We start from the raw sequence: 18,508 nt of genomic DNA, 5'->3' as shown, positions 1-18,508 counted from the left end.
AAACTCTGGAAGAGCCTGAGCTGTTAGGGTGTTAGTGGCTCTGCTGATAAAGGCCAGAAGAGAAAGGAGGAGAGGTGAGTTCACCTGCTTGGAACTCTGCCCCTGCACTGAGATCTCCATTGTATGCAGCCAGCTGGAGCTGTTGGAAACTCTATACCTGCCTTTAAGCAGAAAGGGAGGGCAGCCAAGAATTAACTGCTGCCTCATCCTGGCAGCCGCCAAGGATGCTGTCTGCCTCCATTCATGGCGAGCGTGAGAGGGCAAAGAGGAAAGAACAGAAAGGGGAGGGGAAAGAAACAGTACAAGTAATGTGTATCACAAAACCTGAAAGCAATGAAGGGAGTAAGAGGAATTAGTATCAAGAATGAGCAGTAAAAAGGAAATATCCCACCTGAACCTCCTCAAAGGCATCATGAAGTGAAGTCAAGTCTCCATGTTTGGACCAAACTTTGAAAAATTTGTTTTTTTTCATGTTGAAAAGAAAACATTTCCTCTGGGGTATAATTATTCAACATTTTGTTGTGTAAATGAAGGTGTCGTCTGCAAAAGAAAACACCTGGACTTTAAAAAAGGATATTATTTGACAGTAAATCTGTTCATTTATGGTCCCATTGTAGTAATGAATATCCAGCTCTTCCCATAACTGGCTGCTGATAACCTGTACATTATGTCATGGTACTTAACTAGACCAAGGGTTTGATTACGGTCCTCCCTGGTCTTCCTGTATACCTTGAAGACAGTGAAACTCAAGACCTAAGCATTTCAAAAGGCCAGGACAGTCCAAGGAGAGGCCAGGGAACAGGTGGTGACCCTGTGCAGCCTGGGAGTATATTATTGACCAGGGTCCAGTGGCCAGATTGATTACTTTATTGTATTGCCATGAACCTCAGTGGCCAGAGACATCTGGTTGACCCTGACTGGACAGAGCATCGCAGTGACCCTCACCTAAGCTAAAGAGTTATGTGGCTTTGACCTGCTCCCTAATGGGGAGGTCCTGACCTGCTCAGCCAGTGGCCTGGGTACAGAGCCAAAGTGGGCCTGCTCCTATCCCTCCCTGTTGTCAGCCTCGTTAATTTAGAGGCTGGGGGTAGGCCAGGGTCTTGCTGGGGCCACCTTGTTTTTGGCCTGACCGTGTCCTGACTTTAACCCTCCTGCTGACCCACTGGCGTTCATTTGGTCAGCAGGATGGGTATATACAGGGAAAATGTTAATTAATCTTCACCAAATTACTTCAAAATGGTGGGAAATCAATAAGTCTCTATCTATCAGATGTCCTCACTTCCAGTTAATGCTTCAGATAGATGGCTCATGGTGAGGGGATTTACAGTTTTGCACCACACAGCAGCACTGAAAAGGTTTATTTATTGCTAATAATATCAAAAAAGGTGTTGAGAATCAAAATTAGAGTTTTTGTCTGCATGTTGGACTTTCACCTAGCAAGTGGAACCTAATGTTGCTGTGTGCTGCTGAGCAGTTTTCTGGGCTGGTTGCCATGTTGACTAACCTTGTGGCCTGTATAAACAGGGCCAGACAACAGGCAACACAAGGGAAACAGCCTTTACTCTGGTAGAGGCTGTTTCCCCTACCAACACTTCCTACTTCCACTTAGCTGACAGACAGAATATCTGTCAGGCAGGTTTTTCCTGTGCTCTACATACTTTTTAAGTTGTCAGCAGCAGCTTTTCATCAGAAAAAACAACCATGCACTAAACACGCTGGTTAAACAGTTGATTCTGTTATGCCTCTCCTTCACCCTGTCTCTCTTCATATGTTGCTTTTTGTTTAATTTGTTCATGTCTTCAGTGGATGTTTACCAGGTTCTCTCACAAAATGCATGATGCATAAAGGATGCTAAAATGTTTTAACAATTTGTGCTGCATCACATCCAAGGAGCTCTACCTGTAAACAACAAAATTACCTCAAAATGTGTGATGCTGATTAATTTTTAATCGTCATCTTTACACTTGTTTCCCACCATAAATAAGAGGCATGCCTGTTGATTGGAGAAGAGTGGATTCGCTTTCTTTTTTAAGTGTATTCAAAGCAAGGTTCGAAGGCCACTTTTCTTTAAAGCATGTATCATTCAAGACTTGAATGCTCAGTATCTATGAACTCCTCTTGTTGCATTAGTTGCTTTACGCATGGCAGAGGAAACATCCAAGTGAACAGTCAACACTGGCCAGTGCCAGCCTTCACTAAATTCATTCCAGTCCCCATCTCAGTGCAAACTGATCTCTGAGTTTGTACATGTATGAAAGGTGTACATGCAGGCTAATGTGTGACTCATGAGGGGAGGTAGGGGACTGGCAGACAGGTCGTAGGAAGTGTGTTTTATGGGTGCTACCTGCATACCTGCCCAAAGAGGGGAATGCATAGCCACACCCATGCAACTGCAGATTATCAGTAATCATATGTTGATAGGCAGGACAAACAGATGTTCCTCAAAATACCCCTTTTTTTGTTGTACTATCACCACACACGCATTCCACAAAAGTATTTCTTAACCCAGCGATTAAACAAGCATGCCGCTAACATTAAGCCGCTTTCATTAAGACCCTGTGCTGCATTTTTGATGCTTCTGCAAAAAAAATGCATTGCACTCCATCACCCGCCCTCCTTTTACTCTGTCCCAATTAACACTCAGCCCCCATTACATTGATTTGGAGAGGTGTGGTATTGGCTAGGTGGGCCATGAGCACATTGATCACATTGACCCACCATGTGAACCATGAGAAAATGTTGAAATGCCGATTTCTTACTCCCAAAAGCAGATTGGAAAAAAAATGGACATGGGAACACGGAGCTGCTGTAGGCATTTACTGTGTTTAAGTATAAATATTTAAAGAGTTTGTTAATAAATATGTACAGAATGTGCCTGTTTGCATGAGGTGGGGCTGTGGTGTGTAGTGAAGGGTTCAAGTTAAGGGGCCTTCATGTGGTTTTTCAGGACCTAAATGGCACACGCCATGCTATTCTTTGGGGGCCTTTGCCACACGAGTGTTGTTTTTCCCCCACTTCTAATCCTGTCAAGCCCCTTGCATGCACATACACACACAAATACACACACACTCTCTCTCTCTCTCATAGCCAGTCAAAGGGCAAACCGCTGCCCCACCTCCTAAAGGTGCACCTGGCATCTGCGAGTCCACTCCAATTACATCTCCCCAATTACAGGTTATGAACCAATTAGTCACCTTCTCATTTTACACTGCCCCCCCTCCTCACAGCTCAAATATGGGGGCATCTGTTAGAGATGAGGCACAGGGTCTTATCATTGACAACACAAGGGAGGTGGCTAGTCTGGGGCATTTAGTGGTCAGTGTCTCACATGGGAGATTATGTACTCTCCTTTTTTTCCCCCCCCTTCTTTTGGGAGACATAATGGCTGACATGTAAATACCTCATCCAGAACAGCTGTCAGGAGGCAGTTGCCTTAACAAACTCCAACATGCACATACATTGTAAGGAACACATACTGGGGATAATTTAAGCTGTCAACTTGTAATTTGTAGTGGCACTCAACTTGAACTTTCAGGGTGAGCCAGTTGGCCCTGCTCTAATTCTCACCTCCTCGCTAACGTGTTTTTTTTTCCTTCATTGTGCATGTGCAGGGAGGTGAGCACATATGTAGAGAGCAAGTCTGCTCTTGCACACATGAATTACAATTTTTGTTGTAGTTTTACGATGTACATTCAGGTTTGCTTTGTTTGTATCCCTGGTGTTTGGTTGAGTGCATGTGTCTCTGTGTGTGTGTGTGTGTGTGTGTGTGCGTGTTTTGTACTGTATATGTCTATCTTCCAAGCTCCGTGGCTTCATTCCCAGTTCTAGTTGGCGTGTGTAAAGACTCTTAGCTATGCCCAGCACACTGGCATCGCAGCCTGAGTGGAAACTCAGCGCTCCATAGCAAATTTCATTCACAATATGGCACTGCATCTGGCTGCTATTTTGTCTCACATATGCGACCATATGACCACACACAGAGCAAAGTAGAAGCTTGGTGCTGTGTGTAAAATATCTTCTGATCATACGAGGGATTGAATGGAGCTATAGAAGGGCCCAGGGTTCAGACTCATAGTGCTTTTTGCTGCGATCTCCCAGCTTTCTGTTACCTTCAGTATTCTGATAGCACTCTTCCCAGCGCTAGATCTTGGTTATCTCATTTGCTGGCATGCTCTTTCAATGTCAAAACAGTGACATCATTAATTAAATGTGTTCTAAATGTGCAGTTCTCAAGGACCACCAGGCAGTGCTGAGTCTCCTGCTACCGAGTGAGGCTTATTTCCTGCCATTAGAAAAGAAAACATCTCAAGGGTTTTATTTTTGTCAGCGCATTAATATCATGTGAACATTATGCAAATGGCTGAACAGTTTATTTTCTTTGGCTTCACTTTTCCTTCTCTCCTAATCCCGCCCCCTTGCTGTCACTCCTGCCACCTGCCTCTGTAGTCCTGAAGTATAATGTAACACTGTGTTTCCAAATGTAGTAGCATGCATGTGTGTACATAAATGCACAGAGCAAAGGTATAACCAAACTATTCATTTCCAAATCAAGTCTGCACATAACACATCCATTTTCCCACATTTCAAAGCAGGGCTTTACTCACCTCTGACAAAGATAACCTTAAATCCATTAATTGATTTCTCTGTGTTCCTTACATTACACATAGCATTTTTCATGCCCTTGACACTTGCTCCCTCTGTCAGACTCAATCAATGAAGGCTAAGTTCCACAGAAGTAATGCTGCGGTCCTTCCTCTTCACATGCTTGCCTGTTCCCTACGATAGGCATCTGTCATTGGCTCAAGGCTCTGATCCTGAAGCTAATTACCCAGCAATGTAAATTACAGTCCGGCTGAGTTGAACCTGGCCTTCTTGCATCGTTCTGTGATGTCCTTTCTCGTCATCTGCCTCTCTGTACTTTACTTTGCTTGACTCACTAACCTTCATAATCTTTCCATTGTGAATTATTGCTACCCCATGAAAAAAATGCTCAGTAGACCCTTCTCTCTCTCTCTCTCTCTCTCTCTCTCTCTCTCTCTCTCTCTCTCTCTCTCTCTCTCTCTCTCTCTCTCTCTCCCTTTCATTTTTCCTCATCTCTTTTCTCTGTGAATGCTTTGTCTTCTTGCTTTTGAGTATGTCTGTCTAACTCATGGAGCTCAGAGTGAGAATACACTAAGTATTCAAATATAAAGCTTGGACATGTATGCATCTAAGTCAGTGAACATGCTTACACATGCTCATACACTAAATATGTGTGCCTGTCCTCTGAGGAATGTGTGGGTTCTCTCACACAGTTTGACCTTAAGACCCTCGGCTCACGTGACCCGAATTCCACTCGCTGGTACACACACACATAATACATACAACATGCTCATACAACACATGCACACAGCTACTTTTATCTCCTTGTTCAGAAATAGAACCTACACCACTTAAAAACTGTAAAGATACCCAGAAGCCCCCACAGCTGATGACAGATAAGCCCAAAGATAAACGGCAGCAAACAGCACCCATTTAAATCCCGATGGCTATGAGGCTATTGATCCCTGCAAGGGGGCTTCTTCCCTTGAATCCATGTACCATGGGTGCCCCATCTTTCCCCTACCAAGCCTCAGTCGTGCAGTGCTGTGCTCAGCAGGCTGCCCAGCTGGGGCCCAGATGTGGCAGCCATGTCATGTGGAGCTGGGAGGCAGGAGATAAGAGGCTCATGGTAGGCCTGCTCCTCGGTCTTGGGTCTGCTCTGCAGCGGTTCAACTAGATGTTGCGGTCGGTGAGATCTGAACTTTGACAGCCTATGTCATGCTTAATGCCTCACTTCCCAAATACAGCTCAGTGGGGCTGATTTATATCTACCAGGTGCTACAGTGTGCAAGCAGCTAGCGCGGGGATGAGAGAAGGCATGTGGCCATTTCATTAAGGCAGATGAACAAGGGCTGCAGTGTGTGTGTGGAGAGGGGCAGGAGGCTGGTCTTTCTCAAATATAGCTCCAGCAGCAATGTAGCTGTCACAACACTCAGACCAAGCCAGGAGAGGAGAGGATAGGAAGAGGGGGAACTTATTACCACGCTGCACGTTTCTTAAATTATCATAGCAGTTTTTGCTTCTCCCTATCACTCATTTGTCTGTTTCCTCTCTCTTTTTCCCCTTGCACAAAGAGCTAGAATTCTAGAGCATGTTTCCAGCACGTGGGCTTCTATCTGCCTGATTTGAAGTACCCAGACACTTGCAAGTTCCCACTTTGCCAAGTATGGTGCAAGCATCTGAGCTGCCAACAGCTTTAATGATCTTAATTTTTTTAATTTCTTTTTTCGCTGCTGTGCAGTAAAGATGCGTTTCCCCTTGCTCTTGAAACCAACCCAAGCCTACTCTCACTTTGCCACACACACACACACACACACACACACACACACACACACACACACACACACACACGCACAGACACACACACACACTTACACACACACCTTGGTGCTTTACAATGCACAGGAAGCCGTTATCGAAAAGGAACCTCTTATTCTGTGTCCTTTTTTGTTTTGATGGCTGCAGCTTTTCCTCATAAGTGGCAAGTCTTCCTGGGGATCTTGCCTCAGAACAGAATTCCAACTTTGTTCACACCTAAGATTACTTCTGCAGCAGAAACTGTTGTCTTTTACTGAGATTTTACCTCTTTATTTCCTGCCAAACTGTTGTGTTTTTTCCTCACACAAGGGTCTCTGAACGCCGTGGTCGGCTCTGTCAGTGCTCAAATAAGCTATTGAAATGCTGTTTGATGTTTCCTTGCACACTTCAGAGTCAAGTGCTGAGGTGTCTTTCAGCATTGCCCTCCAGGCCACCTTGTTATACACTTAACAAGTTGTTTTCTTTTTGTTTTTCTTCCTTTTTCCTCTGTTGACAGTTTCTCATCACTGCTCCACTCACAAGGAATGCACGTCACCTTCCAAGATTTGCCCTGGAATCTGTCCTTGTAAACTGTAGGGCAAGCTCTGCTCTTCTTTTAAGATGATGATAGCATCACAATCTGATTTATGTGTTCTGTTTATAAACTGCCACCGTAAAGATTAGGCATCCTATCAGCAGTAACATGGTGATCAGAAGACTTGTCTTCCTGAAGACACAGGAGGGCCTCTTAGGTTTTTTTTGTCTTAATGAAATGATCTAAGATGTTCTGTCAGGATGCAGTGGAATCTGAAACACTTGGTAACAGTATTTTCAGTGAAGTCAGAATTTAAATGAAGTCAGTAGTTTCCATTAAGGTAGGAATTCTCTTAATATTTAAAGCAGGTTTAACTCCTTTTGTTATCCTCAACCATAATGAAGTCACTGTCCTTGGAGTTTGAAGCTATCATCTCTTTTTACTTTGTTTGCCCTTTGTCTTTTGACATCCAGTGTCATAACATTTTCCTTTTTGGCTTCCTCATTTGAGACGCAGGGCACATTATTCTTTTAACTTTATTAACGCTCATAATTCAGCAAAGGAAGGGGGCAATAGAAAAACGCTTTTCCCCAGAGGTTCATTGTTTGAAACGGGTGCAGTTCTTTCTCAGGATCAGGGCTTCAGCTAAGCAGAGAGGAATTTGGGCCAGGCCTCATAAAAAAAAGTATTTGTGTACCAGAACGATTTTTTGCTTTTCTCTCTAAATCTTTGTCATTAATGACTTTAACAAATGCGAAGTGGGGAGTGAATGGTTGGGCTGTGCGGGGTCTTCAAAAGAACCCTCTAATTATTTATCCAGGATATCCTACTCTAGAATTAGAGGCCAGGTCACCGTTGGCTTTCATGCCTTTTTTTTTTTTTCTGTAAAGAAATAATTTCCACAGAACGGTTTCACTGAGACACCCTCTAATCCCTGCTCCATGTGTGTGCGTGTGTGTGTCTGTGAAGGTATGTGTGTCTGGATAAGTATGTGAGAATGTGACTGCACCACTCCTCAGTGTGAGGTGCATAAAAAAGAGATAGTAGGTTTCCATTTTCCACACATAACACTGCATGACTTTCCACATCTCTGCTCTCACCCGGCGCAGCTTTCACCCACATTACTCAGGTTTCCCGGTCGTTTGGCCTTCACATGGCTTCTAAAAGGGATCTTATCACCCGACTCAGGTTTAGACACTTAGCCTAACACTGGGCCTAACCCTCAGGCTTGTGGCACTGCTGCACTGCTGAGCCTCTGTGTGACTTTAACTCATCCTCCCACACCACTGCATGCTCCTCATAGAGTGTCCCAGCTTAACTGCGGAGCCACATTTTGAAGTTACTGCTTCTCCATTTGTTATATTCCAGCTGATTTTTTTTTAACATATTGGTATCCCCTATAACTCCCTTAAGCATTTTACTACAGGTGTCTGTCCCTTTAAGAACACTCTGCAGTGGATACTTGTCTAATTCCAGGTGCCACTGAACCCTGTGTTTTACCAGGTGCAGCACTGGGTCATTACTAAGGTATTTGTTTTCCAGATTACACAGAAAGGCCTAGGATTATAGAAATGTTATCCATGTCCCCAATCTGTCTGTCAGGGCGTGATTCCTGCCTGCTGTGGATCCTACTCCACAGTGTGATCCCGTTTGCCGTCGTGCCTGCAGAAGACCCTTTAGACCACATCCCAGAGCTACCGTGTTGCTCTGTGGATCCCTCTCGCCGCTCTTTAAGCAGGGGCTCAGTATGCTGATCAGTTTCAGAAGTAGTGATAATGACAGCTCCCTTTTCACCCCTATCAGTGCAGTTTCTCTGCTTTTAGCTGGCAGGGTATGTGAACAGAACCAAGGGGTGTGTGTGTGTGTATGTGTGTGTGTGTGTGTGCGTGTGCGTGTGCGTGTGAGAGAGAGAGAGAGAGAGAGGAGGTTATCTTGCCATGACCAATAGTTGCCTGACAGCCGGTCTCCAAAACATTTACATAAAGCCCCACATATGTGATAATAAACCGTTTTATCATTGGGCTTCCGATCAATAATGTGGCTTCTTAAGGTTTAATATTTCAATGATATTGATCATTTTAACAGCTGTGTTTGTGGTTGACTTCTCTTAACTGCAGCGCTGCGGGAAGGTGCGTCCATGTGCATGTGTCTTGCAACATGTGATCTTGCTGTTTAGCCAATAGTTCTCCAGAATGACACGCATACATGACTGTCCCCTCTTCAAAAAAAAAAAAGGAGCAACGTGATTCTATAGTTCACCTTTGGCCAGCCTTGCAGTCATCTGTACAAAGTGTTCCGTCCTTTACTGTCATCACAACAACATTGATAAATAAGTCGTGGTCATTGGTTCTCTTAACCCCACTCTGCCACCCTCATCCTGTTAGAGCATATGCAATGGAGTGAGTGCAAACAGAGGCTCTGAAAGCACTGTTGTTAGCAGATTTCACTTCCATCCTCTCTGGAGAGAACGTCTGCTTCCCGCAGATATAAATAGGGGGCAGATTTGATAATTAGTAGAAATGAAGGTCCTGGGGCTCAAAGACTTTGATCAGCATATTTCCCCCTTGTCTCTGACCTTTTATTGGACATGTGTCTCCAGCTCTCTCTCTTTCTCTGTAGCTCTGTATCTCAAGTTCACGTTCTCTACTTCCCACATCTTCTCTTTCCTGCTAATCTGCACACACTACAGAAAAGCAGTTGAATATACTTTGTATTGGCAAATATCTCATGGGATTTTTTTACTTTTAAAAATCTTCCCAGGCATCATGATTTTTTTTCTGATTGATTCGAGCCAGACAGACCAGGTTACAGAGTATCAAATATTCTCTGCATTCCACTCTATGGGAAAGTCAGCACTGCATGCTAAAGGCTGTAAGGTTCCATGTCGGACTGTTGCAAATCATTCAATACCCATGTCTGTTGGTTAAAATTGAGCAGAAATGCTGGATGTGTATCTTACTAATCTGATAAGAATCCTCTTGGAGTTATATATCTCTCTCTCTACCTCTCTTTCTCTCTCTCTCTGCATCTGCAATTCTACAGACACCCCACTGTGTATACTGTGTGTGTTCTGTTCAATGGGTTGCCTAGGGGTGAATGTTAGCTTGTGCCCGTTAGCCCTTGCCTGATTATACATCAACACCTTAGTTCCAAGGATAATTAATGCTCTTATAAATTACAAAGCATTCTAAACAAACCACAGGGGACATAACAGGAAAAATAACACAGTGCTGTCTTTCAGTATGGTTTACCAATAAAGAAATCTTACATCTGGCTTCTGTAGAATGAACTTTGTTAGGAATTAAAACCATCTCTGCATGGTTTCATTTTAAATCTGACCATTAGGAGATTGGTTTTTGTTTTTTGATGCCAGTTTTTATTCCTCTGCAACTTTTCTGCAATTATTTTTCTTTTGCGACACAAAAATAAACAGAAATACTTCTATAAAATATATAAAAACAGTCTGTAAGATGGTGTATGTTCATTTAGAACATATTTTCTTTGCTCTCTCTTTATATCTTCCCTGTCACAGAGGGTGGAGTAAAATAATATGAGTCGTCTCACATTTGTACTGCTAGTGTACCATAGAAGCCCCCCCATGCTGGTTGCTAATTGGCGGGAGACTGGGAGCTTCCTGCTGTGTGTTCGCTGCTTCCCTTTGCTTTGCCACCCCACCAGGTCTTTCACCAACACTCTGCACAACCCAGTAATTAACCCACAGCTAATTAACTACTTCTAATTACACCGGCACGCTGTTTCTATCACACCCTCCAAAACTGAGGAAACACTCCAGTGCCATGTGTGAATCCCCTCTGGAGGATTTTTTGGAAGTTAGATGAGCTCTGATCAGATCATTTAATCAGAAGGCCTGGGTATGTGTATGATGTACAGTTCTGCTCTGTGATTTCACTGCTGCTTTGCTTTAAATCGCTTTTCTTCCGTTCTGCAACATGTAATGGATTAGCAGGATTTGACGGTGCTTTGTAAAGGGTAAAATCATTTTCAAGCTTCTATTTCAGGTCTATTAACAAAGGAGGCAATTGATACTACAAACAAATCAATTTAGCCTGTACTGGCCAGTATAACTAGTGCAAAACGGTTACTAAAATTGAGTGCTGTGAAAAGAAAACAATCAGCACTTTGTCTCCAGGGTATTTGAGTTTGCTGATATCATAATTGGCAAGAATTATTAAAGCTGCATGTGATACATATGTTTTTAAAACCAGTCTGGTGCATCAAGTTCACCTTCAGAGCAACATTACTAAAATTTTCCGACTGGAGTTTGGTTTCTATAACACCCAACATGTCAGGTTTGTAGCTGCTGTGACTGTTTTTGCTTCAGTTCTGCTATCTCTGAGAAATAATCCCAGACGTGCTAGTGACCGGCCCCCTCTACTCACACACTCTCATGTAAACACACAGCACTGCTCCTCCTCTCCTCAGACTCAACACAGCCACGGCTATTTCTGTTCCACAGACTGATAGCTCCTACTGAAGATCATTGATTTTACGGGAAGCCCTGTTTACAGGCTGAGTGCCATCGACCTGAGGTGACTTTTTGCCTCCTGCAGTTGGAGCAATACTGAAGCACCCTTATGTCTGCATTAGCAGAATAGCAGACAGAATATTTACAGCACACAATAAACAACAATGCTCTACATGGTTAATTGCCTGATTTACAGTGCTGGGGATGAAAGAGAACAAGAACTCTGTGTTCCTAAGATAATAATGGTGTATTGTCTATAGCAGAGTTTGGCTTTTAACTCCATGACAGAGATAGCCTGTGACAGCAGTCTGAGACAATGAACGATGACATGCATTTTTCCTATTCAGCCCTCTTGAATCATCGTCACTCTTCATGAATTGATATGATTTTTTACAAAATAATTCAAGTAACTGTAAAGTTTGTTTAATGACAGAGAGAGTACTTAATATATTATTTCATTCTTTTAATTTTTCCATACTGTATAGTGAGTCAATGTTGTGACACCTTGCACAGTAACGTAGCATACCTATGCTTTAGTTGAGTATCAGGTTATTTCATTATGTACGTACAGGCTGAGAATAGACATTAAAGAGGGGAAGAAAAGAGCTTTGCACTGCAGTGTTAGAAATGTAAATTCAATCACTGTAAGAGCACAGTGTTAAAACCAGAATTTACTAAGCCATGTTGGGCATTAAAATGGACTTATGTTTAAGAGTGCAATGCATGCACGCTTTTATTTGTGATTAATTGGAACAAACCTAGGAGATAAACCCGTGCCTCACTCTGCCTGAGGACTACAATGGTTCCCCCATCAATGAGCATGTCCCTAGTGCAACATCAAAGGCCTTCCCCTGCTTTATCAATAAGAACCCTTCCTTCCCACATCTTCCTGTAACTTGCTTAGCGTTCACGCCATTGATTTTCCAATAAGCGCCCCTTACCCTGCGGTGGCTGGCCAGGCTCAGTGATGGCTCAGAAACCAGACAGAGACAGGCAACATCACTGAGGGACAATTGAAAATCAGATCTGGTGTATTGTTAGGGTCCTCTAGGCGTATTAAGAAGCATCTCTTTTTTTCATTTTAAAGAGTTGTTCCCTCACTGCTGATGTGTATGTGGATGCGAGGAGGGGGTCAAGGCTGCATCGCACCTATACAGCCCAGCAGCAGCATCCATGGGTAGGGTTCAGTCAGAGCTAATTCCCAGAGGAAACCCTGGAGAGCAGGGTACTCTGGAGGCCAGGCCAGGCCTTCAGGCAGGTATGAGGCATGCTTATAATCAGATGCCTCCTTAGCCTTTAATTCCTCCCTCAGTTGGCTGGTAAATCCCACCTAATGAAAGAACCCATAACTTAAAACTTCTCATTTTCCATCCATACAAATTGACACCCAGACCCTTTCTCTGAACTGAGGGTTTTTCACAAGGTGCACCCTCTCTGCTTTGTTAGGGGGGCTGTAGAAAGTAGACTTTGTGACTTTTTAATTTTTTGTCAGAAGAGAGAAACAGCTGAAGCAGTGGGACTTTGGTAGAACGCCTTTGAAGGCAGACAGCGGTATAACTGTGAGCTCTACAGTCATCTGCATTCTCTCCCTCTGATCAGCTCAGGAATCCAGCCTTTTCTTCCCCTTGATTATCTCTTATTGTCAACTAAGGCTTGTTTTGTCTGCATACAGCTTTCTTATTGTCAACTCAGAGGGCCCACATTCAGAATTATGATAGGATTCAAGGGAAGAAGCCACTGCTGGGTGACTTGTTTAGCTTAAACAGTAAGCAAAGGAAAATTACAACTTTTCCTCATATCACAGTATATAACCTTGAATAATACCACTCAGCAGTAGTCACCTGTAGTGGGCTGCTCCATCATTTTGATTTGTGGTTATTAACACAGTCAGCACACAGAGACACTGGCCTCCTCCACTTCCCCTCGTCTTCGACCGCGTCTCTTTGTCTGTCTCCCCGACTTGTTTAGTGCCTCCCAGAGATTAAAGCTTTTCCTGCTTTAAACAGGTGTCACTGAGCCAGGCAGACCTCCGAGAGACAAACAGCGTTATATCAGTTGGCCCATCTGCGACTTGCCGACTCCAGACAATCCCATTGCTCATCAGTAACCACTGCCGGTTATTGAATTACACCATCTTGATTTTAAAGGACAATCCTGTTTTCTGTAAGCAGTGGACACACCAAGCTGGCTCAGAGCTCCAGCACTGATCAAGAGTCATCGTGTTATCCTGTCCACTGCTAATTGCTTCAGGTACCTCACAGCAGTAATGGGAGTGGACGGGAACATATCCTCAGTACAGTACACTGCAGCCTTTCTTTTCACGACTCACAATTATGCAAAGATGAGAGTCAGGTACTTTGGAGGTCATTTTGAACTAGCATTCTTAAGTACTAGTTGTGCATGTGGTTTTAGTATACTCAGGCCTGGTTGAAACAAGCAGTGGAATCTGGAGGAGGGGCTGACTGGAGAGATTACAGGAAAAAGGTGTGAGACAGCAAACATGAAGCGTTTTTTCCTTGAGGCTTTCCTCAAGTCACATTTTCTTTTTTTCTGTTTCATTTTGTGCAGTTTATCCACGCGCCTCCAGTTTGAAGAATCATTGTCTGTTTGACATATGGCATTTTTTTTTCTGCATTACTCTCACTGCCCTCAGTCCATTTGTGTGAAATGACTGTTGAGCTCATGGCGTCTTATTAATGGAGCAGATAATAAATACTGACCATAAGGACTAGTATCCCCTCACTCAATATGGCAGCCATCTCTAAATCATGTCTGGCTGTATAAAGCAATCTTGTTAATAAGCCAGCCAGTCTGATATCTTTCATTTTATATGCAAAGCAAAGCAGGGGTCATTGGGGTTAGCTTCTGTAGAGTATAACAAAACAATATGAGCCAGACTCACAGCATTTCCCCCCCAAGTGAAACAACAACATCTAAGCCATATTTGCAGTTATTTTTTATACTTCCTTAATCAAAGTCATTGCTCACTCATTATAATCGTATGTCTTCATTGTTACTCTGCCTACAGTGTGCCCTTCAGAATTCTTATTGTTCATTCAAAACTCCAAATACAAAAGCAAATGTTTGAAGTTACTGTGGCAGTTTTGTAGTGTAAGTGCATGAAGACCACAGAGGTCCCAGGTATGTTGTGTGGGAGGCAAGCTTCATCAGACATTCATGAAGCTGCAGACAGACATTATCAATCTCTTCTCTCCCTTAGTGGTTAATATGTTAGGGTGTGGGGGTAGACTCCATTCTGATCACAGCTGAAATTTGCATTCCTAAGTAAATAAGTAAATAAATCAAGTGCTAGCAGCGAATGTGCTAATCAACCGGGATATGGCAGTAAGCATGGTGCCGGGAAACTTTGCTCATGTAATATTCAGCACTGGTGGGTTAAAGGGCAGCCCAGAGTTATTGGTTTCAGCCCGATTGCCCCCTTTAATCAATGTTGGCTGCATCCCTTTAATAAAATTATTAGCTCAGCAGTATCTTGCGCTATCATTTTATCTCTTCTGCGCTCTAAATTGCAGCCTGTGTTGGGCCTCTCAGATGCTCGGGGCATGGCCAGCTCCCGAAAGCTCAGCTCCCATTTATTATTTCAGAGGCGGAGGATGGCTGGAGTGTTTGAAACCAGGCTGAGCGTGGAGGTTATTGGATGAAAGATCTAAACACAGCTGCATGAAGTCCCAACCCAGCTCATGTATTTTCAGCTCATAGAAAAATACTGCCTTTTTATTGCTCTTGTTAAAGTTCATACATCTGTATCAATAATGCACATGAATTATATCCTTCTTATTCACGCACACCTTGAAGTTGGAGTGATAATGGGGATATTGTTAAGAATAGCTGTTTTTAGATGCAGTATTTCAGTTATGTAAATGTACAATGTGCTGATGGGTGGCTTCTCAGTGTCTAATTATCTCACAAGGAATCCATTTGATCCATTAAGTTAGCCTGTTTCTCCCTTTTCCTGACTGCAAGTTAATTAAAAACGGATGTAGGATTTGCAGAATATAAGATTAAGGGTGTTGTTTGGAAGGTGAAGATAAAAGATGGTACCTTCCTGATATGGCAGGAAGATGAATCGGGGACGGCTTATTAGTGCTTGTCTCAGGTATTGTGTTTAAGTACCTAATCTAGCGTAATGAGCATGGTGTCATTTTTCAATTATATCCCAGCCTTTTGTCTCTCACCCAATGTGCCATACATTTGATTTTCTTCCTCTAAGGCTCCTATACATAGTATCTCTTTTAAACTTTCTCTGTCTTATCTTTTCTTAGAAGACGTTGTAATACTTTGAACTTAACTTTTAGACATTCATGCTTTGACATTGGTATAGCAGACAATGTTTTGTGTGTGCTTGTGTTCATCCATGTTTGTTTAAAGTAAATATCCTGAACTCATAATTAACCTCTAGTTTGCACATTTTGTGTCTCTGCAGGCCTTGATGCGATGAACGCCTCATGTAGGCATCAGCATGGACAGCTGTGAGTCTCCTGTGGTTTCTGGGACAGACGATGGGCTCGGCTCTTCCCAGCAGCAGCAACCACCACAGCCCTGGAACGATCACTCTAGCTCACAGGTCCCGTGCACCAACCAGGCCCCTTCCCTGGATCCCCTCTCTCTCTCTGCTCCTTACCCTTCCCAACCCCAAAACCCCAGTGCACCTCATGACAGGGTGAGAGAACTCCAGTCCCAGCAGCAGCAGCCACCAAAACAGACATCATCCAAAGCCCACCGTGTTAGCTCTGCCACAGGCCAGCTGCATCCTAGAAGAGAGGGTCTCGAGGAAGAAGAGCAAGAGGGAGTGAGCTGTGGAGAAGAGGAAGAATCTGAGGACTTAGACGAAATGGAGATTGACAGCTGTTTCCCAAGTCTTCAACCATTTCCTGGAGTACCAATGGCTTCAGGGGGAGGGGGCTTGCCCGCTCTCCTGCGACATCAGCCCACACAACAACAGGGTGCACCAGAAAGTGGGAGTGAGGAAGGAGAGGAGGAAGAGGAAGAGGAGAGCAGTGATGTGGAGAACCTGGCTGGAGAGATAGTCTACCAGCCAGATGGCTCAGCCTACATCGTAGAGAGCCTCAGTCAATTGATCCAAAGTGGTGGGGGCATGGTACCCAGCCTGCTTCCCACAAACTCTCTCAGCAGTGGGGGAAAACCGGGGGAACCTGCTGGGGCTTCATCCACGGTCTACCCTCAGATCATCAACACGTTCCACATAGCCTCGTCCTTCGGGAAGTGGTTTGGCAATTCAGACCAAGGTTTCCCCAATACCTCAACCATGGCAGGTCTAAGCCCTGTCCTGCACAGTTTCCGTGTCTTCGATGTGCGGCACAAAAGCAACAAGGATTACCTGAACAGCGATGGGTCTGCCAAGAAGTCCTGTGTATCCAAAGATGTTCCTAACAACGTGGATTTCTCCAAATTTGATGGGCTAGCTCTATATGGCAAGGGTAAGCCCATTCTCATGTGTTTTCTCTGCAAGCTGTCCTTTGGCTACCCGCGTTCCTTTGCCACTCATGCCGTTCATGATCACCGCATGACACTGTGTGAGGACGAGCGGCAGCTACTAGGGGACAAGCATGCTTCTGCCATCATCCAGGGCATTGGAAAGGACAAAGAGCCCCTGATCAGTTTCCTGGAACCAAAAACTAAGAACGCTCCTCTGCAACCTAACCTGCTCCCGATTAACCCTGGTCAGAGCTTCTATGGCACATTTAGTGGTGTCCATCTGGAGCCTGGAAGCAGCAGTGGGCGCAGTGAGACTCTACTGAACAAAGATTCTGACTCTGGTCCCCATCAACAGCAACAAACCCAACTAAGCTCAGTCCTGTCCCTTGGAGGGCTGAGCATCCCCAAAGCATCCACTCTTACCTCATCCCAAGGCTCTGCCAAAGACTCCAGTGCCCTGCCCAAACAGGGAGGGAGAACAGAGGAGCCTGTTGGGAAAGAGTTAGCATGCCAGGGAGAGGATGGGGACACTGAGGGACATGAAAGCAAAGAGCATCTATCGAGCCAAATAGGGGGCTCGGAGGAGGAAGAAGAACTGTTATTAAGGGGGGAGGAAGACGAGGTGGAGGCAGAAAGCACTGCAGTGGCCTGTGGTGATAACAGTAGCAGTGGTGGAGGTGAAGCAGGGGAACCAGCTGTCTCAAACCAAAGCATTTCCAAATCTCCTTTATTAATGCCTAGTAGCGCTCTCCAGCCTTCTGCCTGCACCTCTGCAGTCAGTTCCACGCTCAACAGCAAAGCCCCTGCTTCCACTTCGTCCTCTGTCAAAAAAGAGGGTTCAGCTGCCGATGTTGGGGGGAGGACCTCAGAGCTCCCTCTGAGCTTTAACTGCCAGGGATCCACTGTTCCTATGGCAATGGCGGCAGCTGCCGTCAGAAGGAGCGAGGATGAAACTGCTGGCACTTCCTCCTCACCCCTGTCCTCCAATGCTGCTGCTGATGAAAGTGCCAATCGAGATAGTGCCACAGCTCCAGAACCAAATGATTGCCCGGCAGAGGGAGAGGAGGAAAATGGAGCCCATCATCACCTCATGCACCTACATCATCATCATCACCTCCACCCTTCATCACACGGTCACTCTCACCCCCTGCCAGGGGGCTCCTGTGACCTGACAGGGATGGGCGAGTGTTCACAGAACCACGGGCCTGTTGGCAGTGGAGGAAGTGGTGTAGAATGCCCAAAATGTGACACTGTCCTGGGATCTTCACGCTCCTTAGGAGGTCACATGACCATGATGCATTCACGCAACTCATGTAAGACACTCAAGTGTCCCAAATGCAACTGGCATTACAAATACCAGCAGACGTTGGAGGCTCACATGAAAGAGAAGCACCCAGACTCTGGCGGCTCCTGTATGTATTGCAGTAGTGGTCAGAGCCACCCACGTCTAGCTCGCGGAGAAAGCTATACCTGTGGATACAAGCCCTTTCGGTGTGAGGTATGTTGCAAAGAAAAGTGGCAGTTTTCTTTATTTTTTTTTATCAAAGGCTTACACTTAAAGTTGCTTTTGTGATGTTGATTGTTTGAGGCATTCAAACTTATTTAAGAGGTATAATGAAACATAAAAATAATGACTGTAACCTATATCTGCA

The 18,508-nt window shown here is 44.4% G+C and overlaps 1 protein-coding gene across 1 annotated transcript in view; it reads left to right on the top strand.

Annotated features, from left to right (window-relative positions):
• The window catches only part of zfhx3 (zinc finger homeobox 3), a 333,992-nt gene that overhangs the window by 228,489 nt on the left and 86,995 nt on the right, over positions 1-18,508 (top strand). The window contains exon 9 of the mRNA XM_034680500.1: positions 15,844-18,354. Coding sequence (XP_034536391.1) covers positions 15,880-18,354 — 2,475 coding nt within the window. The 5' untranslated portion in view covers positions 15,844-15,879. The remainder of the gene's footprint in view (positions 1-15,843; positions 18,355-18,508) is intronic.

This window comes from Notolabrus celidotus, chromosome 3 (assembly GCF_009762535.1).
Source record: "Notolabrus celidotus isolate fNotCel1 chromosome 3, fNotCel1.pri, whole genome shotgun sequence".
Taxonomy (NCBI): domain Eukaryota; kingdom Metazoa; phylum Chordata; class Actinopteri; order Labriformes; family Labridae; genus Notolabrus; species Notolabrus celidotus.
Note: the sequence above shows the minus strand (reverse complement) of the source record. Positions and strands in the feature narration are given on the sequence as shown.